At 52.0% G+C, this 18,507-nt stretch overlaps 1 protein-coding gene across 1 annotated transcript in view; it reads right to left on the reverse strand.

Annotated features, from left to right (window-relative positions):
- The window catches only part of PCNT (pericentrin), a 122,821-nt gene that overhangs the window by 71,495 nt on the left and 32,819 nt on the right, over positions 1 to 18,507 (reverse strand). The window contains exons 9-16 of the mRNA XM_039222136.1: positions 17,707 to 17,798; positions 17,177 to 17,288; positions 15,403 to 15,655; positions 14,710 to 14,788; positions 10,479 to 10,611; positions 9,213 to 9,430; positions 3,943 to 4,412; positions 1,583 to 2,081 (exon numbers count right to left, since the gene is read on the reverse strand). Coding sequence (XP_039078067.1) covers positions 1,583 to 2,081; positions 3,943 to 4,412; positions 9,213 to 9,430; positions 10,479 to 10,611; positions 14,710 to 14,788; positions 15,403 to 15,655; positions 17,177 to 17,288; positions 17,707 to 17,798 — 1,856 coding nt within the window. The remainder of the gene's footprint in view (positions 1 to 1,582; positions 2,082 to 3,942; positions 4,413 to 9,212; positions 9,431 to 10,478; positions 10,612 to 14,709; positions 14,789 to 15,402; positions 15,656 to 17,176; positions 17,289 to 17,706; positions 17,799 to 18,507) is intronic.

Below are 18,507 nucleotides of genomic sequence, written 5' to 3' on the forward strand. Positions count from 1 at the left end.
CACGGAAGGAAACCGAAGCAGACATTGGAGGACCCACGGCTGGAGAGCAGCACGGGCCAGGGGCACCGCCCACCGTACTCACACAGACCCCCAGGTTCACACCAAAGGGACACGGTGGTGCCATCCATTCCTGAGGAGCCGTGGCTGGGGCCGCCCACGCCTGTGCGGAGGCCTGAGTGCAAGGACGCCAGAACTCCAGGGCTTTCCCGCAAGGCCGCACCTCGGGTGACACAGAACGGGCAGAATCGAAACGTAAAATGAAGCCATCACACCTACTAACAGCAGGGCTGCCCTTTCCCTTCCCGTCCTAAGCAGAGCTGAACGGAGACAAAGGGTACACTAACTTTTGGAGCTGACTCACCACGAGTGAGGACGAAGCCGTCGCAGGAACGCCTCATTACAAAAACAGCTGCGAGCCAGGCGGTCCCTGTGTTTACACGAGCCCAAGACTTCCCACTCCAATCTGGAACACCGACTTCCTAAGTGCTCGACGGGACACTGAGTCACCAGAACAGTGATTTTTCCTTGATTTCACCACCATATGGAGATCATGCCACCACCCTAGGCAGGAGCAGGCGCACATCCCATCCTGCAGGGGGCGGCACCTGGCGCCACCCACGTCCGGGAGCCTGGCGTGCCCAGCAGGCCGCCCGCTGCGAGACGAAGCCCGCAGCCACCCCAGCCAGAGTCTGCGTGACAGGACGGTTTCGGGCCAAAGAGACGAGTGCTTTGTCTTGAGACAGGTGCTGCAGTTCTGCAGGTGAGGAGAGGGGGCGCCGGCCCTTCCAGAAATCCCCTTCCACACTAAAACTTAAAGTACCTGTCAAGCAGCAGTCCCTGCTCGAGACAGGACAGAAAGATGTAATTTCATGAAGCATCAATGAAGGGGGCCTGAGGGTGTGTGTGCACAACAGGAGGCCTTTGGAACCATCTTACCACGAGGGTTGAGATCGTGCGCCCTGAAACCTGACGCCTCACGCTGAATTCCATGCGCGTGTGCACACACATATGCACACACACACACAACATGCACATCTCCCTAGGATCAGAGATCAAAGCCTTTACCAAGAGCTCTGTGATCAAATACCTTAAAACAGGGGCTCCTAACTGGCTCAGTCAGTACCACATGCAACTCCTGAACTTGGGGTTGGGAGTTCAAGCCCCACGTTGGACACAGAGATTACTTAAAAATAAATCTTATTAAAAAAAAAAAAGAAACAATCTCACGTTCTAGGGGCACCTGACTGTCTGAGTCGGGTGAGCGTCCGACTCTGGCTTAGGTCACGATCTCAGTTTGTGAGTTCCAGCCCCGCATCCGGCTCACTTCTGTGACTCCTAGCACAGAGCCCGCTTCGGATCCTCTGTCCCCTTCTCTGCGCCCCTCTCCTGCTTACACTTCCCCAAAATAAATATTTTTTTTTAAAAAAAGCTCACATTCTAACCCGCCATAAGAACGCCCCCGCAGTTGCCACAGACGGCGGCAGACCGTGAGACGCGCTCGCGGCTGGCAGGAAGAGACCTGCCCGGAGACCTGCCTCACCCGCGATGCCCCCCAAAGCTCCTCAAAGCGGCTGGTGCTCACCTGTGTCCTCAGGCCGTCCTCTGCGGGCGGAAGGTCCCGGCCATGGTTCGGCTCGTTCTCTAGCTCCTGAGTCAGCACCACAGAGTGAGAAGCGTCTTTCTTCTGCAGCTGCTCCGCGAGGTGTGCCTGCAGCTGCTCCAGGGCCCGCCTGTGCTCCTCCCTCACAGCCTGCATCTCAGACAGGTGACGGGACTCCAGAGAATCCAGGTGTGACGAGTGTCTTGCCTCCAAAGCACTGACAGCGGCAGCATGCTTCGTGTGCAGTTCGGCCAGGCGGGCTTCTGAGAGAGCCCGCTGCTCACTCTCCACGGAGGCCCGCAGCTCCTCCGCCTGAGCCCGCTGCCGGGCCTCCAGCTCCGCCGTCAAGGACATGATGCGCTGCTGGTGTGTCTCCTGGAGGAGCCGGAGCTCGCGGGCGTGCTTCTCCTGGGCCTCCCGCAGGAGGGCGTCCTGCTCCGCGGTGAACTTCTCTGTGATTTCTTTACGTTCTTCTAAAAACCTGCGAGGACACGCAGAGTGAACACGGGCAGCAGGAAGAGCAGTTGTAAGAGCGCCGACCTCACTCTGAAATACAGACTCGCACGTCCTACAGGAGACACTACGTTGTTCCTGGATTTTAACTGCTCTTGCTCCTCCTCCCTCTGCCACAGGTGGTCTGAGAGCACCACCATCAGAAGTAAGTGCCACGCAAAGGGGCCACGCGAAGCCACAGGAGCTCAAAGGCCACAGCCCAGGCATGCCCGCTCACAAATTGGAGGACACCGGAGCCACAGCAAGAAAGCACACACATGTTGGGGCGCCTGGGTGGCTCAGTCAGCTAAGCGTCCGACTTTGGCTCAGGTCATAATCTCACGGTTCGTGGGTTTGAGCCCCGTGTCAGGCTCTGTGCTGACAGCTCAGAGCCTGGAGCCTGTCTTCCAATTCTGTTTCCCCCTCTCTCTCTGACCCTCCCCTGCTCATGCTGTCTCTCTCCCTCTCAAAAATAAAACATTTAAAAATTTAAAATAAAAAGCACACACACGTTTCCCACACACACCACGGCAAAGCAAGTGTGACCGCTCGCTCATGGTGACAAGGACCTCGACAGGGAAGAGACACAGTATCATCTGCAGAAGCCCACTGGGCCGCAGACCTCAGGAAAAGTTCAGTTGTGAATTAAGGGACACAAGCTAGAAAGAGCCAGAGGTGGTGCTGGCTGGCAAACACACAGGTAGAAAGACTCACTTCTTTAAAAAAAATTTTTTTTAATGTTTTGTTTATTTCTGAGAGAGAGAAATAGCGTGAAGCAGGGGAGAGTCAGAGAGAGAGGGAGATATAGAACCTGAAACAGGCTCCAGGCTCTGAGCTAGCTGTCACCACAGAGCCCAGGCTCAAACCCACGAACCGTGTGATCATGACCTGAGCCGAAGTTGGATGCTTAACCGACTGAGCCACCCAGGCGCCCCAGAACTTCTAATCAGAAAGCCTAAAGTTCAACTGGGTGCACATTACACACTAGTGATGTACCTTGGCCACTTCTCACAAAGGTAAGACCCATGACCATGTCTCTGTGCCAGCCCTCCACCAGATACCTATGACAGCGTTTCCACAGATCACCCCATTTACCGTTACCACACAGGGAGATCATGAAGGTTTCACGAGGTTGGGCGTCATGCCCAAATCCATCCAGCTTACACATGATGGGTCAAGATCTGAACTCAAGTTCTCAGACCCCAGATCAAAAGCTCTTGCACCTGACTCATGATGAGGGTAACAGCGGACACAGGAGAAAAGGCAGCACCAACAGCAAGTCTAATGATCCCATGGCTCCCACACCCCCCAGTCTCTACAGCCCTGGTTTGCAAAGAGTTAGCACTGACAGAGGCAAAGAACCAAATCACATTCGATTGCAGGGAAGTACGTTTATATTTAGAATGGAAAAGTTTATTTTTTAAAATACACGTATGAGTTTAAAAAACACAAAAAGAGAATATGGATAAACTGCACGCCTTTTTGATAAAAGAAGTGTAAAGTCTTGCTTTTGAAATTTTAAAATGTGCAAAGAACAAAAATGATGTGGAAAAGGTGTGCACGGCGGTGTCCCCTGAAGGAACACAGCCCCCAGCAGAAGGATGTGGACAGTTTCTGCTGTGTCCCAGCACATCTGCGTCAGGACATGTGCTTCTGTGCTGCTGTTATTTTAGGGGGAAGACCACTCAGCCCCACCTTCCTGCAGACCTTCCTGCCCTGCTGAAAGCCCACAGCACATCTTCCCAGGGGGTCTGCCTCGCACCCTCTGCTGGGCATCTGGGGGTCAGGGCTCAGGTGGGAACCTGGCCGATGGCCCACACCTCGCACGCTCTTACAGGGACGCCACCCACCTGTTCTGGGCCAGCATCAGCTGGAGGGCACAGTCCTCCTGCAGGCGGAGTGCAGCACGCTCCCAGTCCTTGCTCGCAGGAGCCAGACCGCTCCCCGGCTCCCGGCCGCACTGGCTGCACCGCGGAAGCCCGTCCCCAGCGAGCCCGAGCTCCAGCTGCCGCAGGCGGCCCTGCTGCTCCACCAGGGACCCCTCCAGTTCCAGGATCTGGGCCGCCTGCTGATCCTGAAGTTGCCTCATTTTGATTTCTCGAAGCTCAAACTTGTTTATTATTAACTGTTTCTCAGATTCAGCTTGTTCTCTGAGGTCAAGGAGCATCAGCGTTACTTCCTCTTCAGCTTTTCTCTTTACAGTCTCACTTGTCACCTTCCATTCTGCCTCTCTTTCTTTGAATTCTTGCTTCATTAGCTGAATCTTCTCCTTCGCTTTCTTCAGCTCTTCCTGGTGATCTTCAACTAACTTACAGTTGATCTACAAGCAACACAATTTCATTCAAGAAAGAAGAAATTAAAAGAGAGGATAACTGGCAGTCATAACCCCCAAACCAGCTGTTTCACCTCTGGGGCAGTCAGGCCTGGACAAACTAACAGAAATGGACACGTACACACGTGTGGAGCAAAGACAGAGCTGGAGGCATTCTTTGTGTGCCGAGACCAGCAAAGGCGGGCGACGGGGGGTGGCATCAGACATGTCACAGGTCTTCGGTCAAGGGAAGGCCAACTACCCCAGCCAGAGCAGAGCAACGTCAGTGAGGAGACTGGAAGCCCATGAGAATAGTAACAGCCAAAAGCACAACGTGTTCAAGCCTCTGACCTTGCTTCATTCATACTCCAGTAACTACAAGAAACTTCAGCAAGGGGGTGAGAAGCTACAATTCATACTTTTAAGAGTGTCTTTTGAAAAGGGAGATGAATCACAAAACTGAAAGTAGGCAAATGTTTTGACTCTCAAAAACGGAAAGAAAATCGGTCAACAAACTACTGAACGTCATCAAAAAGAAATAAAACTAAAAACAGTACTTAAGATAGACCTCAACTCCTTATTTAAAAATTAAGTTATTAAAAGGGTGCCTGGTTGGTTCAATCAGTAAAACATTCAACTCTTGATCTCAGGGTCATGAGTTCAAGTCCCAAACTGAATGTAGAGTCTGCTTTAAAAAAATGAAGTTACGAAAACTAAAGTTTAGGGTCATTGCTTCTGGAGATGGCTGAGCAGCTCTAATCAAGCCAACCCTCCCAGAGATAACAGCTATAAACTCTGGAAAAAAATATATGAATCTACCTGAGGGCCCAAGAGAGCATCTAAAAATAAGCAAATTGTGGGGCACCTGGGTGGCTCAGTTGGTTGAGCATTTGACTTTGGCTTAGGTCATGATCTCATGGTCCATGAGTTCAAGTCCCACATCAGGCTCTGTGCTGACAACTCAGAGCCTGGAGCTGCTTCAGATTCTGTCTCCCTCTCTCTGCCCTACCCCCACTCATGCTTTGTCTCTCTCTCAAAAAAAAAAAAAAAAAATCTCTTTTAAAACAAATTTAAGGCAAGCAGTGTGGAGAAGGGTTGGACACCCAGAGAAAATAATAGCACTGGGCAATTTACCTGTCCATGCCATACACACAAAAATCCTCTCATCTTACTTGTTTAAACAGAAGTAGAAAGTGGGAGGTAAAAGCCCATTAGGACAGAGCTAGAGAGAGGGAAAGCTGCAAATACTGTGTATAAGCCTAGCCCAAATCTCAGGCTGATCGCTGATGTATACATGTGTGGGCAGACTCCAAGAGCTGACCAACACAGAGATGATATAACATGGAGTCAAAATCTCGCCAAGTTAACAGTCTGCTAAAAAAAAAAAAAAAAAAAAGAATTTCATGAGAGAAAAATACCAAAGAAAATCATACCTAAGCACATCATAGTAAAATGAGAATAAAAGCTCTTTGAAAGAGCTAAAAGGAAATGACACATTACATTTAGGTAAATACTGATTTGAATGATCACTGACTTCTCATCAGAAATAAAGTCAGAAGCAACAGTACCTTCAAATCCTGAAAAAAATCCTATCACCTTGCCTTCTAGATGTAGCAAAAATTTTCTTCAAGAAAGAAGACAAAAGATTTTCAGGTAAAAGAAAACTTGCACAGGAGATCTGCACAGTAAGAATGGCTAAAGGAAGTGCTTCAGGCTGAAAGGAAATGCTACCAAATGGAAACTCAGACCTTTGGGAAGAAACAAAGAGCACCGTAAATGGTAAAGTGACTCCTTTTCCTCTTAAGTGCCTTCAAGTATTTAGGAATACTCAAAACAAAACTTATACTGTGGAGTTTAACCACACAGACAGATGCAACACCTGTAAGAATTACAGCATAAAAAACAAAGAAAACATGATAAATGCACCTAGACAATCGCAGGGCTCTCACATTTGATCTGAAATGATATACTGCTAACCCTGAGAAGACTGAAGAATATGTTATGTTCTACTCCCGAAAGCAACCACTAAACACACAATGCAAAGAAGCAGGACTGAGAAGTCAACAGAGACATAAAAATCAATCCTAAGGGGCACCTGGGTATCTCAGTCAGTTAAGTCTCTGACTCTTGATCTCAGCTCAGGTCTTGTTCTTGGGGTTGTGACTGCAAGCCCTACGCTGGGCTTTGCTTTATTAAAAAAAAAAAAAAAAAAAAATCAATTCTAAAAATATGCAAATAATCCAAAAGGCAAGAAAGAAGGAACAGAGGAAACAAAAAAAGAAAACACAAAGAAAAACAGATGGACAATGTAGAAAACTAATAGCAAAATGGTACATAAAGTCAAACCAGATCAATAATGAACCAAAATATTAATAAACTAAACACTCCAATAAAAGTTAGAGTTTGTCAGAATGAAGTTTTTAAAATATCCAACTATAAGGGTGCCTGAGTGGCTCAGTATGTTAAGCGTCCGACCCTTCACATTAGCTCAGGTCATGATCCCACAGTTTGTGTGTCTGAGCCCCACGTCGGGCTCTGCACTGATGTGTGGAGCCTGCTTAGGATTCTCTCTCCTTTCTCTCTCTCTCTGCTCCTCCCATGCTCACTCTCTCTCACTCTAAAAAGAAATAAATAAACATAAAAAAATATATCTAATAGACAGCTCAGAGCCTGGAGCCTGCTTCAGATTGTGTCTCCCTCTCTCTCTGCCCCTTCCTAGCTCGTGCTCTGTCTCTCTATCTCTCAAAAATAATGAACATTAACAAAAATTTTAAAGAATATATCTAACTACATGCTGTGCATACATGTAACATATTAAAAAATAAAATACGTGGTCTTTGTGCCCAGTTCCTAACACACAGCTGCTAAAACACTTGGAATCCCTGAAACAAGAGAAAGTCTCTTGTATGCTAATGAGATGGCAGGTGTTTGGGGACCTCTGGGTGGCTTCAGGATGGGAGCTGGTCCCCAGAAAAATCAAGCATGATTAGAGGGCTGGAACTTTCAGCCCCACACCCCCAAACCTCCACAGAGGGAAGAGGGGTGGAGATGGAGTTCAATCATCAACGGCCAACGATTTAATTAACCACACCTGTGTAACGCAGCCTCCATAAAAACCCCTAAATGGTCGGTGGGTGAGTGTGTGGAGGCACTGAGCGGTGGCATGACCAGAGGGGGACATGGTGGCTCCATGTCATCCCCCAACTTAGCCTATGCATCCCTTCCATTTGGTGGCTTCAGTTGGTGTTCTTCATAATAACTGCTAATAGTAAACTGTTTCCCTGGGTTCTGTGAGCCTGAAAGGGGGTGTGGGTGCATTTGGGCATATTAGACTTTAAAGCCAAGTCAGACAGAAGTGAATAAGTAACCTGGGAACCCAATAACTGCAAATGGCTTCTGAAGTGGGGGTAGTCTCATGGGACTGAGCCCTTACCCTATGGAGGTCCGACACTGAGTCCAGGTAGTTACTCTCAACAGAGTAATAGTAAAACGGACAGGAAAAGGTACACCACACAAACAAAATGCAAATGAAGACTGGAATGACTATACTGATGAAAGAGAAAGTAGACTGCAATACAAACAGTGCTACAAAAAACAATACAGAGAAGAGGGAAAAAAAAAAATAATAATACTTCCTTAACAATAAAAGGTACCTTACTCAGGAAGACAATGATCACAAATGTGTACACATGTAATAACAAGACTTTAAAATACTTAAAAATGGGGGCGCCTGGGTGGCTTAGTCGGTTAAGCGTCCGACTTTCGCTTAGGTCATGATCTCGCGGTTCGTGGGTTCAGGCCCCGCGTCGGGCTCTGTGCTGACTGCCAGCTCAGAGCCTGGAGCCTGTTTCAGTCTGTGACTCCCTCTCTCTCTGACCCTCCCCTGCTCACACTGTCTCTCTCTCTCTCTCTCCTAGAAATAAATAAAACATTAAAAAAAAAAAATTAAAATACTTAAAAATGGACAAAGTTAAAGGGGAAAAGAGATAATTCTACACCCTTCTCTCAGTAATGGATGTAAGCAGGTAAAACGGTGGTCCAGAAAATATACAAACACCTAAACACCAAAAGGGAAGCCCACACAGCTTTCCATAAAGCTCTGTCTTTAGTTCAGTTTGGCCACAAGTCCTCACCATTGCCTGAAAGAATAACACAGGATCAAACATGCCGGTAGTAATGTCATATAAGATTCAGTTTTGATGGAGAATGAAAATCTAAAAATACCTTTGCAGAAAAGAACACAGGGGAAACTATCAGGCCACAAGCATGACATGGAAGGAACATGGCTCAGTCAGCACACTTGTGCAAAAGGCTTTAAAAAGCTCCAATCACATGGGTTCTATTATTCCCACCCAGGGATGGGCCACACCCTGAGCAGCACACGCAGCCAAGCCTACTAGGAATCCAGCTGAGGCTGCGCGCGCCACCGTCCACCGGCGTGCGTGGTGCCCAGGGGGGTCTCTCACTCGCACGGCGCACTCTGGCTGCACGACGGACGGTCAGCAAGAAGAGCCAGGGGCTCAACAGCCCTGGAGACACCAGGGTGTGCAGAGCCTGCAGATGTCCATGCCAACCAGCCTGTCACCCTGCCTCGTCTCAGGACGCCCAGACAGTCCCCTGATCCCAGAAGCAGGGGGAAGGAGGAACAAGGGGTCAAACCCTGGCCTAGTTCTGGGTGGAACCCCATCCCGACGGTGAGGAGGCACTGGGCAAACATGGCTGCAAGTGGCAGGAGGGACGGAACCCCAGGACCCGTGGGGGCCGCCACGGGAGCGTGCCACTGTGGAGGCGTGCTGGAGCCACACTTACCCTCTCCAAGTCCTCTTTCAGGCAGATTTCATGCTGCAACCTCTCGTGTAAATTCCTATTTTCTAGTTTTAAGACATCAATTTCCTCCCTGAGCTCCGACTGAAGAAGTGAGAGTTTAAGCTTGTGCTCGGTTTCCAAACTCCAGACTCTGGCCGCCACCTCTGTCTCTACCTCCAAGGCTGTGTCCTGCGCCCCACGTAGAGGCACCCGAGCGAGTTCTGTGAGGGGACGGAAGGCAGGGGCGACAGTCAGGAGCGAGCCTCGAGGACGTCACACACAGCAGACAAGAACACTCACCTGCCAATACTTCAGACAACCCCGGCCACCCCCAGGGTGAGCCCAGTCAGGAGTGCGTGGGCCATCACAGCACAGCACCCTTGTGCCCCCAGCCCCAGAAGATGAGCCTGCAGCTGCTGCTCTATCCTGAGCCGCCCACACCCACTCACCACCCACTCAGTCCCTTTGGTTGTGTATCAGGTGACTGTTACCCCACCGTGTGAGGGACATGGCTCTGGGCCAGGGGTGGCCCGGGCCCCTCCTGGGCTGTTCAGGTTGGGCCTTGTTACCTTCCTGGGTTCAACAATGATCTGAGCAGTAGACACAGGCACTTTGTGTGTGGCCATCACTGCCCAGTGACCATGACGCATTGTGCGGTGGCCGTGAAGGACGTCTCACACAGGAAAGAGAACAGTGAGGGGCAGACGCCAGGCACAGCATGACCCTGGCTCTCGGGGACCACGCTCCTCCTCTCAGCCTACCTCATCGGCTCCAAGAGAGCCCTTGGCTAAAACAGGTGGTCACATCAGAGCACCGCAACATAGACCTGGCCCCCATACCCTCGAGTGGAACCCTCTGCCTCGCCTCCTCAGGGCAACAAGGGGTGGCAACAGCACCCACCCCAGCGCTGGCCCAGCTACAGCAGTGAGCAGCTGCACTGCCCGGGCTCCTGGAACCTGTCCAGGGCCAGCCTTACACCTGATCTCCTCAGCAGCCGGGCCACTGCTCGTCCCCATCTGTGGCCCTGGGAGGATCACGGCTTCTCCGTCTGCCACCTCCTAGGCGGCCCCATCTCCTGTGCCCCCTAATGCTGCACCCAGTCAGGCCCTCTCCTGACATGCCCCGAGCCTGGCCCCTTAACTCTGAGGACACCGCCAGGGAGACCTGCAGAGTACAGGGCTGGTGCATCCAGAGAACCCACAACCTCCCACAGGCCCTTCCCTGTGGGCCAGGCAGCCGCCAACACAGGCGGCAGGGAAGTACACACACCTCCGCCAGGCCCTTCTGAGAGCCCTGCACGCTGCTCCCCTTCCAACGCCTGTGGCCCCACGAGGCCCACCTCCTGCCGGACTTCCAGAGGAGACTTCCACGCTGCTAGCTGGCGCCAGCGGGCTTCTTCTAACTGTGTGCACATGCAGGAAAAAAGTCACAAAGGTAACGTTACAACAGGCCTCTCTGCTCGCCTCCCATGGAACTCTCTCTGGGGCATGCACGCTCACAGCGTCCCCCCGTCCCCAGCATCTCACCTCTAGGGGGGCCAAGTGACTCAGGGAGATGGTGACTGCAGCCCTGAGGACACGGGCGTGCACCACTGGCTGGCAAGCCCTCCTCACTCCCGGGTTGTGCCCACCGAGGCCGATGCAGGCCCCAGCTGTAGGGATGCCAAGCAGGCCATTCCTGGGAACCTGATCAGAACTTTCCTGCAGCTAGAGCTGCAGGCAGACCCTGATTGACCAGAACCCCTCTCAGGGCCAGGGCCTCAGCCTCTCCCAAAGGCACTGTGCGCAGCAGTGGGGGCCCTCGGACTTCTCCAGCCTATTTACTCCCGAGGCTACTCACTCCCGCCTGTGTCTCCCCACCACACATCCCCTTGTGAAGCCAGACACATGCTGCTTGCTTGGGACATGGACCTGCCCCCAAGGAAGGGTCTCTGGTCACTGCTGTGAGCACCCGACAAGAGGCCCAACCGACGCCTCCTCTAGAAGGGAGGAAGGGAGGGCTCAGCGCAGGTACCGATGTTCCCTGTTTCCCTTAAAATAGGAAATCCACCCCCTTCAAAATCACAGAGGAGTCAAACCAACCTAAACTTCTAGTTCACAATAAACTCAAATGATCTTTAAAGCCAAGACTTAAATTCCTACATTGTTATAGGAAAGAACCACTTGCCTGACAGGAAGAATCGACTCCAGAAACAGACTCGTGCCCCTGGGACAACTGTAAGCACATGAAAGGTTGTGTTTTAACAAGTCAGGCCTGGAAGAGTGACTCATTTGGAAAAAGGAAATACACTCAGAGCCTACTCCTCCCGCTGGACGACAGCTAAATCTCAGGTGGACAAAATTAAAACTAAAAAGACTTTAAAAGAATCAGGAGGTGGTACGGGGAAACAGTGTGACGCTCTGAGAGTGCGGACGAAGAGCCAAGGGCCGGGGGAGGACGCACAACTGCAGACCCAGGCCCACGAGCACCAGTGCGAGAGGGGAGCAGGGGGGGGCTCCGAACCACAGGGGAGGGGCAAATGTCTCGAGAGCAATGGTGTAGACTGAGCATCAGAGAGAGAATAGTCAGCTGTAGGTGAAAAGATGCTCAGCCTTATTAAAAACCAAAGAAACACAAACTAAAAATGGGACACCAGCTGGCCACCAGCGAGGGACACACAAACTCTGGCAAGGCCCAGGGGCACTGGGAGGGAAGCGGGGCTCCCTCCCACACAGCTGACTGAGTTCAGCCAGGCGCCCTGAGGAGGGCACAGTGGCCTGTTGAAATTTTGAACGCATGCATGCACACACACACATGTTCTATCATTTGTATCTTCCCTCCTTCCTGCAACGTGACTACGATGACAGACAAAGTTTAACTTATAAACCTATTAGGAGAAGAAACAGAAAGAGGTAACCAATGAACCAAAGCTGACCAACCTCAAAGATAGAAATCAGTGTCCGAAGCAGGCCTGGGGTCCAGGGGACAGAGAGGCTAGACGCCCCGGGGTGCACACACAGGCCAGGAGGCACGACCTGGGGACAGGAGACCTGACCGCCTAAGGCGGGACCCCAGCCAGAGCTCCTCGAGACCAATGTTGCCTCATCCTCCCATGAAGACATGGCCGTGGGTCTCAAACCAACACAGGGGACACCTAAGTCCTCACAGAGACCCAGACAGAGGGACAGAAAGCAGGGACACACAGGAGGCACAAGAAACCCTTTAACACCAATGATATTCAGGGAGGCAAGAGAGAACACCGCCCCCGTGGCACGGACAGAAGGACAGAGCAAGGAAGTAGAGGCCCTAGAAATTAAAAATGCAATGCAAATAGGAAATTTAACTGAAAACCTTAACAAACACAAGGAAATCGGTGGCTTCATCCGTAGGGGCTGCTGCGAGAGCACAGGACACTGGAGAAGCATGGTGGCGGACAGAACAGCAGCAGGTTCGCAGGGGTTCAGGGGCCTCCCCCCTCCCAGGCGGCATGTGTGCTGCCGTCTCAGAGCTCCAGGGTGTGCGGAGGGGACCCTGGAGCTGCCGGAGGGAGGGCCTGCACACAAAGGGGGATCAGAGGGACGGAAAGCTCTCCATGGCGCTGGGGCGAGAGAACAGAGAACGTTCCAGGCGTCACACCTGCCAAACACACAGCAGAAGGAGACACGTTCTCGGGGGCTGCCCTCACATCTCCACGGAGGGCACAGGTGCGGCAGACACACGGCCGCCCCCCACGCAGCATGGACCACCCAAGTAGAGCGGAGGGCGGTCCCCGGACTGAAAAGTCCAGAGGGTGGGACAGGGCAGTGGGCAAGGACAACGGGTCACACCGGCCGGGGGAGCTGCCGTCCTGGGCACGAGGGCTCTGCTGCAGCAGACACACCATGCCCAACGGGACACTAGAGGGAGTGGGAGGGAGCACCCAGCATATGGCGCTCCTGTCCCAGGAAATCATCACACGGACACAGAGTTCTAGAAAAGGACACAAACAATGGGAAACTGGAAACATCCTGTTACAACAGGCCCCATGCCTCTGAAGAGAACTGTTTGGAGACAGAGACACCAGGGGAGCGTGTGCACAGAGAAATCACAGGCAGAGGCCACCGCCCAGGAGCAAGGAGCCCAGCCTCAGGGGAAACCAGCCCTGACCTCCAACTTCCAGCCTCCAGGCTGAGCTGATCGATTTCTGCCATGTGACCACCGATTTCTGCCATGTGACCACCCGGTCTGTGGTATGTGACAGCCACTTGAGGTGACCGAGACACACCCTGAATGAGAGCAACGGATGCTCACGCCAGAGTCACTGCTCGCTGGGGTGGAGCACACCTGCACAAGGCCACCGCGCTCCGTGACGGCATGCCATCTGCCCAGGATAATGGCCATGAGACCCAGGCTACCGACACCTCGAGGCATCACCATCAAATAAAAGGGAACCTCAGGTGACAGGAAGGCCACAGTGGCCACATCTCAAGTGCTCACAACCCAGTGTCCATAGACTGATGAACGGATAAAGAAGACGTGGTGTGGGGCGCCTGGGGGGCTCAGTCAGTTCAGCATCCGACTTCAGCTCAAGTCATGATCTCACGGTTCATGGGTTCGAGCCCCGCACTGGGCTCTGTGCTGACAGCTTGGAGCCTGCAACCTGCTTTGGATTCTGTGTCTCCCTCTCTCTCTGCCCTTCCCCCATTTGTGATCTGTCTCTCTCAGTCTCTGAAAACATTTTTTTAAATTTAAAAAAAAAAAAAAAAAAGACGTGGTGTGTGTATATGTATACACGACAGAATACTGCCCAGCCATAAAAAAAGAGATCTTGCCATTTGTGATGACATGGATGGACCTCAAGGGTATAACGCTAATAAGTTAATCAGAGCAAGACAAATACCACATGACTTCACTTACAAACTCACTTAAAGGTGAGCTCACAAATACAGAAAACCGACGAGTGGTAGCTGGGGTGGTACCTGGGGTGGGGGAAATGGGTGAAGGGTCAGAAGGTACAAACTGCCAGTTATAAAATGAACAAGTCCTGGAGAGGTCACTCACAGCTTGGTGACTAGTTAGAGGTGCAGCGTTGCACATTTGAGAGCTGCTAAAAGAGGGGCCCCTGGGGGGCTCGGTCAGTTGAGCATCTGGCTTTGGCTCAGGTCATGATCTCACGGTTTGTGGGTTCAAGCCCCATGTCAGGCTGTGTGCTGACAGCTTGGAGCCTGAAGCCTGTTTCAAATTCTGTCTCCCCCTTTCTCTCTGACCCTCCCCTGCTCATGCTGTCTCTCTCTCTCTCTCCCCCCTCTCAGAAATAAATAAAACATTAAAAAAAAAAAAAATGAAAGCTGCTGAAAGAGCAGATCTTTGAAGTTCTCATCACAAGAGAAAGAGACTTTGCAGGCCTGTGTGCTGACAGACGTTAATGGGCTCACTGTGGTGACCACTTCCAATCACACAAATGTCACCTCGCTACCTTGTGCACCAGAAACTAACATCATGTGTCCGCTTTCCCTCAGTTAAGGAAAGAACCGGCGATCACCTCAGGTTGAAGGCTGGGTCCATCAACGTGCTCTCTCCTTCGTTTTTCAGACCTCTCTTCTAAAAACGCATTCGGTGAACTAAAAGAGAAAATGTGTTTTGAAACAGCCACATGGGCCCTTTCTCCTCGGGAGCTCTGCTTCCTCCCTCCCTGCCCCCTCCACCGCAAGCCTACTTCCCCATGGAAGACAGGAGCCCGCGGCTGAGCGAGGCAGTTCTGCATGACAGCATGACCGCGGGATGGAGACATGTGTCAGAGCAGAGGGGACCTGGGATGCCACAAGCCACACTCCGCTCCTGGCCTTAACGCTCTCCCGTTCTGAGGCCCAAACATAAGATGTAATTCTAAAACACAAGTCTCGACTGACATAAAATCACAAATAAAACTAGATTTCAATTCAGGTCAAGGTTTCCATGTTTCAAAAACACCTTGAAGAGTAGCCTGGGTGGCTCAGTCGGTTAAGCGTCCAACTCTTGATTTCCTAGCTCAGGTCATGATGTCAGGCTCCTGGGATCTAGCCTCACATCGGGCTCAGTGCTGACAGCACAGAACCTGCTTGGAATTCCTTCTCCTTCTGCCCCTCCCCTGCTCAAGTGTATGTGCACATGCTTGTGCACGGGCTCTCTCTCTCAACTTTTTGAAAAGCTTTTAAAAAACAAAAAAACACCTTTAAGATAAAAATCACTTCTTTACCTGATGTTCCCAGATTCTAGAAAAGACTGTTCATTTGCCTCCTGTAGCCGCTGCTGTAGCAGAATCAGGTCTTCTTGGTAACTTTTCTCAGCATCCTTTAATTTCTGCTCAAAATAAATCCTCAACTGTTCCAGCTCAGAGTCCTGCTCGGTTTTCTCCTGCTGCTGCTGCTGCTGCTGCTGCTGCAAGTCTTGTTTTAGGTGCCCCAGTCCTTCCACGTGAGGTGCACGGGCCAGGAGCTGGCCGGATAACTCTTTAATGGGAAGGAATGACGGAGTCACCTTCAGATCAAACGCAGAGGAGACATCAAGAGACACTGCAAACCCTCAACTTCAGAAAGGGCCCCGGTCTTGGCACCATGAAGGTGAAGTGGGAACCCTTGGGGGCTGACACTGGGGGTCCCTCACAAAGGGAAGATTCCATGGGCCCCCTGGAAGCAAAGTGCTTTCTCAGGCGGGTGCTGAAGGCCTCAGAGACACTGGAAGTGTGAGAGAGGCACTCCGTGGGCTGCAGGGGGTTCTGAGCATGAACGACTGCACAGTGGGCAGCCTCGAGGAGCTGAGAGCTCCAGTCAACAGCCAGCAAGGAAACAAGACCTAGGCCCCACAACCACAGGGACTCAATTCTGCCACAGCTTCATTGAGCCAGGTCAAGGCCCAGCCAACACCTTGATTCCAGCTACAGGTGATCCTGGGCAGAAAACCCAGCCACACCATCTCACACTTCCAACCCACAGAATATCTGCCAGCTAATAAACGTGTGTGGCTTTAAGCCACGAAGTCTACAATATTCTGTTAAGAGCAACAGAACAATGATACACACTGACCTCAAGAGAACTTATCACCACCACTATCTTTAGCAAGAGAATACTGACATCTAGTTGGTCAACAATTAATGATTAATTACCTTTCAAGTAATGTGGGTATAAATTGATCACCACCCAGAAGTTTCAAAGCAAACATCCCCGTAAGGACCGCTGGAGGCCAGGGCGAGGCCCCCACAGACCATGTGAGGACTGAACTGCGCAGGTGCTCGTACCTGCAGTCCATCCGCAGGAGAGCCATGGGCCCCACCTGCCGCCACCATCGACAGGCTGGTGGGAAAGACAAGGTGCAAGCGGACAGGAAAAGGCTGGTGGGGTCGGGGGAGGGGGTGCGCCAGGCGAGGCCTCACCCACCGCACGCATTTCTGGGCCTTCCTTACAACCCTGTTCTTTGCCCCCAGTGACATCTCCCCAGCAAGGGTGACCACCAGGCTGAAAAGGCTCCACCTAAAGACCAGAGGTAAGAACACCCGCATCTCCGGACCGCCTCCTAGTGAAGGGGCTGCCTGCCAGCAGGGAGTCCCCTTACAGCGGGTCTTACAGTGGGTCTGATGGCCCTGGCCCAAGTGAGCTCCTGGGGTTGAGGTGGTGTGTGCCAAGGCACAGTGGCACCCCCAAACGCCCGCCGACAACGGCATTTCAGCACCCAAACACAGAGAATAGGCAAACGCCAGCCCCACCAGAAGCTTTATCTCTCTCTCACTTGAGAAGTGCCTCATGGTAACGTGAGGACAGGTGCACGGTTCTGTGCCGTTACTCAGTTAACTTGTTTACGGATGAAACCAAGGCCCTCAAGTTTCCACATTAAAACCACACAGGTCAATCTTCAAGGAAGTTTACAAAACCGTTCCTTTTGCTCTCGCTATTGTTAAGTTCTAGTTTGGGTTTCAACAATTAAAAACACACAGCTGTAGTCTCTGAGGGTCTCAGCTTCCAACACGAAGTCCTCACCACTCGGGTCCTGTCTGTCGGGTCTCGCAGACTCAAGCTGGGACCACAGGCGCCGGATTTCTTCTTGTGACTGAGCCTTCAGCTCCTCGTAGGATGCTTGGAGGTTCTCTAACTGGAAAAGGAAGGCAACAGTGTGAGACGCCATCCAACCCCAAACCCCAGAAGGTCCCCTACACCAGGGACAAGGTGAACTCCTAAAGCTACAGCCAAGAGAAAACCAGCGACAGTGGCACCAGAGAAAAACTACAGCTCATTTTATAATAAGCCTTTACCTGACTATAGTCTTGCTTTCCCCTCACCGAGCAAGGGAGGGAACTTCCTCTGTCATCCTAAACACGCATCCTCTAACTTGTCGGGAGAGGCTGCCAGTCAGCACCGGCGAGCACCGCCACCTCCCTGACGCCCTCCTGCCTGCCCCAGAGCCCGCCCTCAGCCCTCCTGCGGTATGCTGGGGTTTCCTCCCCATCTTTTGGTCATCCTTCCCAGAAGGGTCTAAAGATGTGAATGGAGCCAGCCCGTCCTGCACCTACAGAGCTGAGAGCAGCGACCACCGTCTTCACGAGGGGTTCGGGGTCAGGCCACAAGTCTCCCAAGGCACCAAGTGGGGAGCACGACTGCAGAGCTGTGGGACATGGGACGTGGAAGCGCTGGCGTCCGGTGGCCCGGAGGCTGGCCCGCTGCCTCCTGGATGCCCTGCCAGCCTTTCTCATGTGAGGACAGGACAGAAGGCGCCCTTCAGCAAGGGGAATAATCAACAGGGAGGTGAGGGGGAAAGGCTGCCGGGGCAGGTGTGAAAGCCACTCTCAGGATTTCCTCTTCGCATCTGAAATGCGGGCACAGGCAGAGACGGATTCCACCTGCGGCCCGCGTCCTGACTTCTTGGACAGAAACCCTTGGGTACCTGAGTAGGGTCCTCCCATCGTGGCTTAGTGTGTTTCACTGGGAAATAGCCCTGAATACAGAAGCAGCAGAGAAGTTCCTCCTTAAGTTTTCTTAGGACTTGCTTATTTCTTTACAGTTATGGTCAGAGAATGTGGCCTGAAACACCTAGTGCCTGGAGCGGGGGCCCCAGAGACCCCGGTTCAGAACACAGATTCTGTGTGTGGCACACGGAGCAAAACTGTCAAATCAGGGGATGCCTGGGGGCTCGGTCGGTTAAGCGTCTGACTTCAGCTCAGGTCATGATCTCACGGTTCGTGGGTTTGAGCCCCACATCAGGCTCTGTGCTGACGGCTCAGAGCCTGGAGCTGCTTCGGATTCTGTGTCTCCCTCTCTCTCTGACCCTCCCTTGCTCATGCTGTCTCTCTCTCTCAAAAATAAATTTTTTTTTT

This window comes from Hyaena hyaena, unplaced genomic scaffold (genome assembly GCF_003009895.1).
Source record: "Hyaena hyaena isolate Hyena2069 unplaced genomic scaffold, ASM300989v1 scaffold_1087, whole genome shotgun sequence".
In the NCBI taxonomy this organism is placed as follows: Eukaryota; Metazoa; Chordata; class Mammalia; order Carnivora; family Hyaenidae; genus Hyaena; species Hyaena hyaena.